Raw genomic sequence first — 12,532 nt, forward strand, 5'->3', positions numbered from 1 at the left:
TCTCCCTCAGCTTAACCTACCTCACAGGATTGTTTGAGAGGATAGATTGGGAATAGGAACTGTTTACACGGCAACGAGCTCCTTAACCCAGGGATGTTGAACTCACTACCACACACAGATTTCAGCCTTATCGTGAAAACCAACTACAGAACTAGCTTTCAAAATAGTGTTCTGGAGAATCTTAGGGGAGGCCTTGACAAACAGAGACCAAGCCCTACGAAGAAAGGCTGAGGGACTTGGGAATGTTCAGTCTGGAGAAGAGGAGGTCGCGGGGGAACATGACTGCTCTCTTTAAGTATCTGAAGGACTATCACTTAGAGGAGGGCAGGGAGCTGTTCCTGTTGAGAGGATAGGACTCACAATAATGGGTATAAATTATGGGTGGAAAGGTATTAGCTAGGTATTAGGAAAAGTATTTTTATAGTGAGAGTAGTTCAGCAGTGGAACTGACTGCCTAGGGAGGTGGTGAGCTCCCCCTCACTGGCAGTCTTCAAGGAGCGGTTGTACGAACACGTGTCAGAGATGGTTTAAGCTGATCCTGCATTGAGCAGGGGGCTGGACTAGATGGCCTGTATGGCCCCTTCCAATTCTATGATTCTATGAAATTTTCTTTGGCTTTAGGAGCTAGACTCATTTTCAGCCTTTAGGATTCTGAATTTTAACGACCATATTTTCTAATTAGAGAGCCAGCATGGTGTAGTGGTTAAGAGCAAGGGACTCTAATCTGGAGACCCGGGTTTGATTCCCCACTCCTCCACAAGAAGCCTGCTGGGGGACCCTGGGCCAGTCACAGTCCTCTCAGAACTGTCTCAGCCCACATGGAGGCAGGCAATGGCAAACCACCCCTGAATGTCTCTTGCCTTGAAAACCCTACCAGGGTCACCATAAGTCAGCTGTGACTTGGCAGCACTTTCCACCACTATTTTCTAATTATTGCTACCACAAAACCTAATCTTAAAATAGTCTCCATTGAGGAAAAAGACAAGGCATAAATGAAGTAAAATAAATAAATAAATAAATAAATACAACAAAAAGCTCACGTCTAACCCTAACCCAACTTCTCTCCCCAATTTCCATATTTTCATTAAGGCTTTTAAAAGTTGCATTTAATTGGATACTGGAACCAGTACAGAAATCAGCTGGTTAAGAAATGAATTAATCTACCTAGAGTAAAGTTAACATAAACAAGCAATGACAAGAACCTCATGCACATGGATTTGTATGCCATATAACAAAATACATTCCGATGTGTAACAAAAAATTTCATTTTGGCACCTAGTGTTTTCAGAAATGATTTTATTGTAGTGTCTCTCAGGCCATTTGTCCATGGCTATTTCCTCACAGTCACCCCGCCCACTTCTTCGGGGCTCTGCTTTGATTATGCTTGCATTTTCCAACCATTTCCATGAGTCTTGCCTGCGTTTTCTGGATTCATGTTTAGCCAGCATTCAGAAAACATGGGGGGGAAGTGCGGAAACGCGCAGGGAGAGCGAGGCCACCTCTGACGGTAGGAAAATGCAAGCATAATCAAAGCAGAGCCCCGAAGTAGTCGGCAGGATGACGGTGAGGAAACAGCCATGCATAAATGGCCTAAGAGACACTACAATAAAATCATTTCTGAAAACACTAGGTGCCAAAATGAAATTTTTAGCACCCAGGATTTGTTGAGCCCTGTTTTAGACTTTCTTCAAAAGCATTCCAGTGGTTCTTCACTGAGAAGACCCATAATGGTGGACTAACCTTCCTGAAAACTAAATTGCCCATCTATCATTTTCTGCACTGCATCAGCTGCAGGGGAACGGTTGGACATATTTTAACATGCTGTTGTGGTTCATGCACAGCAACGGCACACCCTCAGGGCACACATCCCACAATCCACTGCAACACACAGTTCCATGGCAGTCAGCGCTGGGGTTCCTTGATAGATGAGACGGTGCGGAAAGGGTTTCCTGAAGCTAGAAAAGTCTCAAAACCACAGAACTGCAAGACCTCCAGGGGTCTGATCCTGCCTTCAAATCGAAAGAAACACAAGCACGCCCACACGCGCTCAGACCTCGCCATAGAGGCTCGCTAAATCAGATAAAGAGCAAAGCATCTCCCCCAAGCTAAGGCACGCAGTAACTCTTCCAAACAGAGCCACTTTATGCTTCTGAGAGCGCAACGCAGCTAAGGACGCAACATCAAAGGATTATGATACTTTTGCAACATAGCGGACAAACTATTAAGCCGTGATGTCGAAACAGCCACCAAGTTAAAAGCATGAGTTTTCCCTTTCACACCTGGGAATGAGTCACTTATCTCAGGCTACGATCTCTTTCAAGGAACACGCCAAGTTCCTCCACAAGCAGCCCCTACATACAACCATCCCCCCTTTTAATAGTTTCCCAGTAAAGAGGCTGTTTCAGCACTGCTGATGGCTATCAGCTTCTTCTTTACAAAATTCCCTTTTATTCCTCTCCCAATCCCGTTTCATGTGCTGGCTATCTGAGGCCTCCGATTACAGAGTTACTTTCATCCCATTCCAAAGACTGGTCAATAATGCACCCAGTTGCTTTTAATCAAAGATTTACTTTCTACCAAACTATGTAAAGAAAATCCAAAACATTTTATTAAAAAAGGACACAGATTTGATTCAATTTAATACAAACTAATTTGAATTGTTCTTTTATGTAGCAAGCGAGATGACTGAATACAAAGCCACCCAAACAAAAGGAGACAACCACACAGTAGAATTCGTATTTTCTGACAATAAATTCACTAGTTCTTTCATTCTAACCATGAGGGCTAGAAACTTGTTTTCGAATTATTCTTAGGACACAGAATTCTGTGCCCAACAACAAATTCCGCACTTTTGGAGCACAACTAGGCAACTGCACCCAGTTGAGTACAAAACTGTACATACATAGATGAAATTGCCTTATATTGAATCAGATTATTGGTCCATCCAGCGTCTCAGGTAGAGGTCCTTCACATCACCTGCTATCTGGTCCTTTTAACTGGACATTCCAGGGATTGAACCCAGGACCTTCTGCATGCAAAACAGATGCTCCAGCACTCAGCCACAGCCCCTCCCTGGTTCCCATAAACACAAGCATGAGGCAGCAGTAGAATGGACTGTGCCACTTCACACTTCAGGTTGGATCCAGTGATGCATGAATGGAAACACAAGTTCGCTTAATTGTTGTTTTAATGATTTTGTATGTATTTTAGCTCTGATTTTAATTTTTTTAAGATGTTTTGTGTTTTAAACTGTGATTTTATTATATATGTTTAAATTTGTTGGCTGCCTTAATGGCCCTTACGAGGGCAGAAAGGAAGGGTATAAATAATATATAATAGCACAAGGCTACTTGTGCAAGCAACAGACATAGTGCAATGCAGAACAACAGCTGTAATTATGTTCCCAATGTCTTGTGCAAGCCGAAATGCAAGTTGGCATGCGATAACCTTAAATTAGTGCATGTTGCCAGTGCAGTCTCTGCTTCTGCTAGTGCTCCAGCACATGTGGAAATCTTCCCCTGGCCCCAACTCTTACACGCCCACCTAAGCATGACCCTCCACAAGGAAGGGAAGGTGCTGCATCATCTGAGAGACTAAAGCCTGCTTCACGGGAGAAAGAGATGGTTCTATACTGAACTGGTAAAATGGTCTATACTCCTTCAAACTGCAAGGGGCAGATTCCATTTTGAACTCTCCCCTAAAAGTCCCTGGCAAACAGAAAAACTGCACTGCAACCCAAGACAGGGGGTAGAACCTTTCAGCCCTGATGCGCTCGTTTTCTATTTTGCAGGGGAGTTTTTCTGCAAAGGGACTTTCCAAGCTAGAATCCACCACCTGCGGCCTGAAGTGGCACAGTCCACTGAAGTGGACAGCCAGCGTGGTGTAGTGGTTAAGTGTGGTGGTTTGGAGCGGTGGACTCTAATATGGAGGACCGGGTTTGATTACCCACTCCTCCACATGAGTGGCGAACTGGGTTGGTTTCCCCACTTCTACACATGAAGCCAGCTGGGTGACCTTGGGCTAGTCACAGCTCTCTTAGAGCTCTCTCAGCCTCACCTACCTCCCAAGGGGAGGGAAAGGAGATTGTATGCTGGTTTGATTCTTCCTTAAGTGGTAAAGTCAGCATATAAAAACCTAGGGCTGCCAACTCTGGGCTGGGAAATTCCTAGAGATCTGGGGGTGCAGCCCGGGGAGGGAGCTCAGCAGGGACGTGATGCCATAGGGTCTCCAAAGCAGCTATTTTCTTCAGGGGAACTGATCTCTAGTCTGGAGATCAGTTGGCATTCCGGGAAGTCTCCAGGTCCCACCTGGAGGTTGGCAACTCTACCAAGACCCGAGGAAATACTCACACAAGAGGCTTACACTTGTTTGGGGAAATCCCAACATGTATCACTGGACAGATGGCCACGCTAGCTGGGGCCACCTTCAGAGGCCCTGGTTCCCACGTCTCTCCCCCACCTTCTGAAGGGCTGGTGGCTACAGGAAGGGTGACCTGCTCAAACTCCCTGCGGTCAGTCCTCTAAATTCTTTCTCTTCCCTGCTCAACTCTTACCCTGTAAAGTGCACTGAATTAGGAGAAAAAATTTTTTGGGGGGGGGTTCCCCAGGGGAAGGGCCGTGGCTCAGCGGAAGAGCACCTGCTTGGCATGCAGAAGGTCGCTGGTTCAATTCCCAGCACCTCCAGTTGAAAGGATTGGGCTATACAGTACGTGAAAAACCTGTGCTCCGGAAAGACTGCCCTGCCAGCCTGAGTAGACAATACTGACTTTGATGGACCGAAGGTTTGATTCAATATAAGGCAACTGCATGTGTTCATGAGGAGGGGGCTGGCTCTGCTCCCTGCACATTAATCGCAACCCCCCCCCATTCTTTGCTTTGTTCAAGAGCACGACAGACATCTTTGAGCAAATGTGGCAGTCTCCTCCTTAACTTTCAGAGGCAGACACAATAACTCCCTCTTCTCTAGCTGAATAAACGTAACCAGATAAGGAAACTTAACAGATAACTTAACAGATAAGGTAGGGTGGGGGAACTGAATGCGCAGAATCCCACACTTACTAATCTGTGGCGACGGCAGGATTCGAGCAGCTCGGACTGGGCCGTGTCGGACGGAGTAGAGTTCCTGAGCCTCACCGCTGATCTGCAGGAGACAAAAAGAAGAAACACCACAGTCTTAGCACAGGGAAGCCTCGGCCTTGGAACCAACTGCTGTACCCTTTCAGAGAGGTACAAAAATGCTCTGAAAACCTGAGAGAGGAAGAAAAAAATAAATAAAGAACCACTTGAGATATGCGGTTATTGTTCTGCCAAGGAAGGAATTCAACTGCAGGTCAAAGATAATTAGGCCGACTAAAGAGCTTGAGGTTTGAAGAGTCAAATGCACAGAGTTTTTACTGAAGAACATTTATATCCCACCTCCCCTACCCACCAAAAGGAGGCCCAAGCAGGCTTATAAAAAGAGACTGCGTCAAAGAACAGGTAGTGATCAAAACACTTAAAAAAAAAAAAAGCAAGACGACATCACAATTTACCAAAAGTATTTCTGCATTACCAATCCAATAACAGCATGGAATAAACAGCCAAAAGAAAAGATAAAATTAGCCTCCCTCAAATGCCTTCTTAAACAATGCCACCTTAAATTTGCTGAGATCAGTGGCCCCTAACATCCTACAGAAGGAAACACACTATTTGCCCACAACAGACACATAATATGTGATCGTCACGCAGATGTGCACAAGGTTCTAGGGAAAGTGGCCCTATCAGGTTACCCTGAGGCATGCCCAAAGGGGGGCTTAAAAGATATCCCCGCTTGCTTAATATTGCGTCCACATGTTACCAATCTGCTGCAGAGAACCATCAGCATAACACCAGTGTTTCTGCAGCAATTTCAATACACAGAGTGTCGAAAAACGTCTCTGGCCGAGCTTAAACTTTCAGTGGAGGAAACTCAACCAATTTACTAACGCAAATGTACTATTCCTTGTACTATTCTGATGAACAAAAAGGGATATTTGTCCAAACCATTCTGTTTTCCGCTCCTTCTTCAATACTTCCCCTTTGTCCAGGATCACTCCACACTTCCCAAGACATTTTTTTGTACCCCTTCATTCCGAGGGTCTTTTCTCTGCTTTGCCTGGTCCCTCTCAGAGCCTCGATCAATTGCAAATTAGCACTTCTCAGGATCACAGCAACACAGCCAACAGAGACCTTTCCAGAGACCTAGGGCAACCAGGCAGCTGAGTCGATCACTGCTAGAGGCTTCACTACCACCACCAAATCCCTTCAGCACCATCATAGAATCATAGAGTTGGAAGGGACCACCAGGGTCATCTATTCCAACCCCCTGCACAATGCAGGAAATTCACAACTACCTCCCCCCCCCAACCCCCAGTGACCCCTACTCCTTGCCCAGAGGTTGGCCAAGATGCCCTCCCTCTCATCATCTGCCTAAGGCCATAGAATCAGCATTGCTGACAGGTGGCCATCTAGCCTCTGCTTAAAAACCTCCAGGGAAGGAGAGCTCACCACCTCCCGAGGAAGCCTGTTCCACTGAGGAACTGCTCTAACTGTTCGAAAATTCTTCCTAATGTCTAGACGGAAACTCTTTTGATTTAATTTCAACCTGTTGTTTCTGGTCTGACCTTCTGGGGCAACAGAAAACAACTCGGCACCATCCTCTATGTGACAGCCCTTCAAGTACTTGAAGATGGTTATCATATCCCCTCTCAGTCTTCTCTTCTTCCGGCTAAACATACCCAGCTCCTTCAACCTTTATAAACTTAATACAGTTGGACTTGAATTAAGTTGGACTGTATAAAGTTGTCTCTTTGACTGATTACTTTTGGAATTTGGTGGTCTTTACTGATCTTTAGGCAATGTTTGCCAAACTTATAATAGCTGAGGCATGGGGTTTGGTTTGCCCCCCCCCAATTACAATTGGAGGCAATTTTTACCCTTACAGATGAAAAGATTTGCTTTCAGAACACATGAAAATTATCCTTCCCAGAAAGAGCCTGTTGCCTGATTTTCTGCATCAGTTCCTGTTTTAGGCATGTCTCCTGACTAGGAGGAAGTCAGAGCATTTATTCAATCAGAGCCACAACAGAAAGACTCCTTCTCTGCTACATCATTGTACCAGGAGTGCCTGACTGATACCACAAGCAGAGATGCAACAAAAAAAACAAAAGCAGAGATGCAACAACAACAAAAAAGCACCACCAGAAGCTGGTGAAAAGGGGGGAAAGACAGAGCAGTGACTGTGCTGAGATGGAAAGGGAAAACTCCTCAGTGTGTGTGTGTGTGGGGGGTTAATTCCCATTTTGTGGCATAGAATTTGGGAACTGCTGATCTAACAGAACTTCAGTAGATTTTTAAAAAAGTTAAATATCTTATCAGAGGGGATCCCCCTTTGGCCATTTATGCATGGGAGGTTTTGCCTTGGGTTTGCCGCTCTCTGGCTGCATTTTCCCCATCCGAATTCTCAAAACTGAAAAATAAGCCCCCATGCAGAATTTTGAGAATTTGGATGGGGAAAATGTGGATCCGGAGAGCAGCAAATCCAAGGCAAAACATCCCATGCATAAGTGGCCTTTGTTTCACTTGTAACCTGAAAGGAACCACCCCCACCCCAAAAAAAACCTTGTTTCGAATATCCCCTTAAAGTAAAGCTTTCAATTGGTTGAGCAGGTGCAAAAATCAAAAGTATAATTCAGGGGTCCACAAATGACAGCTTGCCTCACTAGCCAGCCACTGTCTGCAGCTGCCGCCAACCCTTTTCCCCTTCCTAGGTTCTCTGGCATGAACAGCGTGCTTGGGAGACAACCAGAAATCTTCTCTCATTCGCGCCATGGTCTGGAGGTGAGGAACCACAGGAGTCTCCAAACCACTGTGAAAATGAAACCTCTGGGAGAGGGATCTGCACACGGCTGGAGGTCAGGGGCACGTGGCGAGCACGTCTGAAGACCCCGATCTAACTAATTTGGTCATTAATGGAATCCTAGAAGAGATCAATTCAAGGTTAGTGGGGGGGGGGAGTATTTTCCAGACTTCCTGTAAATGGCTCATCACAACACATTTTCATAACTGTTTGGTAATGGATCCGATATGGGATGTCAAAACTTCTGGGAAAATGGCAAACACTCTGAAGCAGCGTGCCAAATCACCAAGAAGTTAAAACAGATGTAATGAGGTTAAACTTTTTTTATAAAGAGAGAGGTCCTGACATAAAGACAACTCTGGAATAAAATTGGCGGAACAAGAGGTATACAATATTAACAGTACATTTAAGCGCTTATATGTCCACAAATATTGAACTGTTAATTAATGTTCTTATCTGTGCTTTCTTTTTTCTAACTACCTCCTGTAATTTGAGACAGAAGCTTGAGGCAAGGGGGACTGAAAACATACTATCCCAGCCTGAATAAGTTCTATATTTGAAATCCTTTAGTCAGACACTTTGTGGTTGCTCCTGTAACTATGGGAAACACATGGCTTGTTCAGTTCTACCACAGACAGCATCCCAGAGACTTGTCGTTCCACCCCCTCTCAGCCTTCAAAAAGCAAGTGAGCGCAGAATGCTTAGATGTTGGGGAGGGGGGCTGAACGTGTGATTTGACAACATGCAATTCTCATTGGCTTAACGGGGGGGGCGCAACACAGCCTTCAGAGGTCTCTAATATGCAGCAGACACAGCACCTTGAACCATGGTGAAGAGCTCAGCCACAGGCCTGTCTACTCCCCAGCCCCCACAATTCCTCTCTCGAGTACCAGCTCCCGTTTCCCTTTCTCTCCACAACCATGGCTAACGTTAACCTTTTCTGACTGAAACTCTGGACAGTGGCTGGTAGACTACACTTTTTATTAGTTATTTTCCTCCATTTATACCCCAACTGTGGCTGTGGCTCAGTGGCAGAACATCTGCTTGGCATGCAGAAGGTCCCAGGTTCAATCCCCGGCATCTCCAGTTAAAGGCACCAGGCAAGTAGGTGATGTGAAAGACCTCAGCCTGAGACCCTGGAGAGCTGCTGCCGGTCTGAGTAGACAGTAATGACTTTGATGGACCAAGGGTCTGATTCAGTACAAGGCAGCTTCATGTGTTCAACTTTCTCCCCAATGGAGACTCAAAGCAACTAACATTGCTCTGCTCTTCTCCATTTATCCTCACAGCAACCCTGTGAGGTAGGTTAGGCAATGTGTGTGTAACTGGATCAAGGCTGTAGTGTGAGAATTATCCCCCATAACATTAGAGAGACTTGCATCAAACAATCTTTCAAAATCAATCAAAGAAACTCACCTGGTGGATACCTGAGAGGGGGCCTTTTCAGTGGCAGCCCCTTCATTACGGAACAACCTCGCCACACAGCTTCACCTGGCCCCCTCACTGTCGATCTTCAGGAGGCAGTTGCAGACAGATTTATTTAGGACTGCATTTGGCTGATTTAGTTTTTATTTATTGGCAGTCCTAAGTAAAGCTTTTAAATTGTGACTTTTTACGTGTTTTTATCATTGCTTTTTTATTTATATTGTTTTTATTGTGTTTTTAAAATTAGTTTTATTTATATTGTAAGCCACCTTGAGTTCCACACAGGTGAAGGGTGGCTAATGAATGTTTTAAATACATAACATTTAAAAAATTTAGAGAGCCACTGACAAGCAGAGTAGATCAGAAGGGCCAAAGTTTTGACAAAAGTTCATATGCGTCATATATTTGAAAAGAAAAAAATAAAAGGCGGACAGCACCCTCTGTTCTCCGCCCCTCAAGCTGTTCAGCAAGTCCCAAACCAAGCTAACATGTGAATTTCATAAGCTGAACTGAAGGGGGAGAGAGAAACAAAGTTTCAAAAAGCACCTGTGGAAAAACCTGTTCATGGCTACCATTTCGGACATGTTCCAACTAAGAAGCACGTCCCAAGTGGCAACTCTCAGGCTTTTAAAAGTTTCCCCCCCCTCTCCTCATTCGCCTTTCCAGGCGTCAAAGATGTTTCCAGACAGGTTTCGAGAATGGAATATGAGGCTTAAAAGCAGCCTCAGGTGCTTCCTTCCCACCGAAGGGAGAGCCGACAGCCACGGCTGCAGAGGGGACTCGGCAACTTCAAGGAGACAACAGATTGAGGAAGCGAAGTTCTGCCTTCTGCCCCTCCACAATTTGGACCGTTACTTTCTAAAGAAGGGGCGGGGGAGAGCGACTTCAAGGATAAATCTGAATCATCGCTTTAATGCCTGATGACAGGCTTTGTTGTCTGGGAGCATACCAGTTCACATCCATAATAAACAACACCAGAGGAGCATTATTTTCCTTACAGTGCGAACAAATATTTTCCAACCATGGAAAATAACTTTCAGATGGGGAGGGGGAAAAAGACGAAATGAAAGGATGAAAAATGTACACCAAACCAGAGGAAGAGAGGTTTTTTTTTTTTTTTTTTTTTTTTGAAGCCTGTGGAAAGTCAAGCTATGGTACAAATATATACAAGCTATGTTTTGTTTCCCGGGGGGGGGGGGGGCGGGGGGAGGTAGAAGAGAGACTTGTCAATTAATAGATTCGCTTCCAGTAGCACACTGGAGACCAACCAGGTTTTCAGGGTATAAGCTTTCGAGAGTCAAATGTCCCTTGAAACTAGCCCTTCTACTGCAGATAAACACAGCTACCCTCTGAAACTACGTCAATCAATACATCCTGGAGAGTAAAAAAGCATATCTTCTGTTATTAAAAGGATGAGACCCTGACCTGGATGGCCTAGACTAGCTGGATCTTGCCAGATCACAGAAGCTAAGGATAGTCCTGGTCAGTATTTGGGTGGGAGACCACCAAGGAAGTCCAGGGTCGCTACAGAGAACAAGGCAATGGCAACTTCTCTGAACTTCTCTTGCCTTGAATAACCTATGAGGTCACCACAAGTTGGATATGACTTGACGGTTCTTTACACCCACAAAGGGGATGAGACTGCAGCCAGAGGATGAAGAAGAAGAAGAGTTTGTTTTTATATGCTGACTTTCTCTACCATTTAAGGAAGAATCAAACCGGCTTACAATCACCTTCCCTTCCCCTCCCCACAACAGACAGACACCTTGTGATGTAGGTGGGGCTGAGAGAGTGTGACTGGCCTAAGGTCACCCAACTGGCTTCATGTGGAGGAGTGGGGAAACCAACCCAGTTCACCAGATTATCCTCCACCGCTCATATGGAGGAGTGGGGAATCAAACCCGGTTCTCCAGATCAGAGTCCACTGCTCCAAAGCACTGCTCTTAACCATTACATCATGTTGGCTCTCACACTGGATGAAAATGGACTATGCCATTTTGATAGCTGAGGCAGAAGATCCAAGCACCCACCATTTGGGGTGGTAAAAAATGTAACAACTAACTGCCTATTTACTGCACTGGGGAGGGCCCGTCACATTGCCTAAGGCGGGGCTTAAGAGGGGTTCAATAACCCAGTACCCCAAGGGCTACATGGGTCCATCTCATGAACGCCTTTCCATTTTCTGAGTTGACACCATGAAGGTCACCATGCTGTTGCCCAAACAAGGAGGCGGCCAACAAGTGCTCTCCTGAAGTGGTGTTCCACGCAATGTCCAAAATTCTTGGACTTCGGTCACAGTGACGCCAATAACAGCCCGTTCTGAGAACCCAGATAGTGAGGGGAACCATGATTTTAGAGCGGTGAGGCTGGGGGAGGGGGTCAACCCATACTAAGGTTCCAACCTCCAGGTAGGGCCTGCAGATCTCCCAAATTTACAACTATTCTCCAGATGACAGAGATTGGTTCCTCTGGAGAAAATGGCTGCTTTGGAAGCGGAACTCTTATGATGTTATACCATCTGAGGTCCCTCTCCTCTCCACACCCCCCCCTCCACCGCCAAATCACCAGGAATTTCCCTACCTGGAGTTGGCAACCCTATGTCATACCCAAGGCAATAATCTATAAAATGACAATGATGAGCATTAAAAATCCTAATTTACCTGTAATACCCCAATCCACTGATGCATTCCATACTAGTAATTCTGAACTGTTGCTGTTTTTTAATTTCCCACTCTGCACTGTAATGGCTGCGGCTGGTGGATTGGAGGAAGGAAAGATACTTTAATTTTCCAAATCAAAGAAGAGGTGCTCATTATTTGGCAGCAAGGGTTTTTAGAGGCACCGCTGAGACTTGCAAGAGTCTCTGTGGAGTTCTGAAGTCTGGCAGCCCTAGCAATACCAGTCAACAAACTGACACTGCTTCCCTTTTTTGTGCATCTCATAAAATGCTGGCTCCAAATTTTAATTTTGTTTGACTAATTGCAAGACAATAGTCAGGCATTTGCTTTCCTAAACATTAAGGCTTTCACCAGGCATGCTGAGAACTAAGCCTTGGCTAAGCCTGTGAATCGTTCATCTTCAATGAACTGGGGCAGACATAAGACTGGGCCTGAAGGCTCACACACTTCCTCCCACTGAGGGAATTGCCAACAGAGACAAACTGTTGTAAAGGCCAACAGGTTTTGGTCTCACGCACAGTCTAGCGTATCATAAGGGGTATGAGACTAACAGT

At 45.4% G+C, this 12,532-nt stretch overlaps 1 protein-coding gene across 1 annotated transcript in view; it reads right to left on the bottom strand.

The window, feature by feature from the left end:
- The window catches only part of BCAS3 (BCAS3 microtubule associated cell migration factor), a 698,169-nt gene that overhangs the window by 657,562 nt on the left and 28,075 nt on the right, over positions 1-12,532 (bottom strand). The window contains exon 6 of the mRNA XM_056864967.1: positions 5,058-5,139. Within this exon, the coding sequence (XP_056720945.1) occupies positions 5,058-5,139 (82 nt within the window). The remainder of the gene's footprint in view (positions 1-5,057; positions 5,140-12,532) is intronic.

The sequence above is a fragment of the Euleptes europaea genome, chromosome 19 (genome assembly GCF_029931775.1).
Source record: "Euleptes europaea isolate rEulEur1 chromosome 19, rEulEur1.hap1, whole genome shotgun sequence".
Classification (NCBI taxonomy): domain Eukaryota; kingdom Metazoa; phylum Chordata; class Lepidosauria; order Squamata; family Sphaerodactylidae; genus Euleptes; species Euleptes europaea.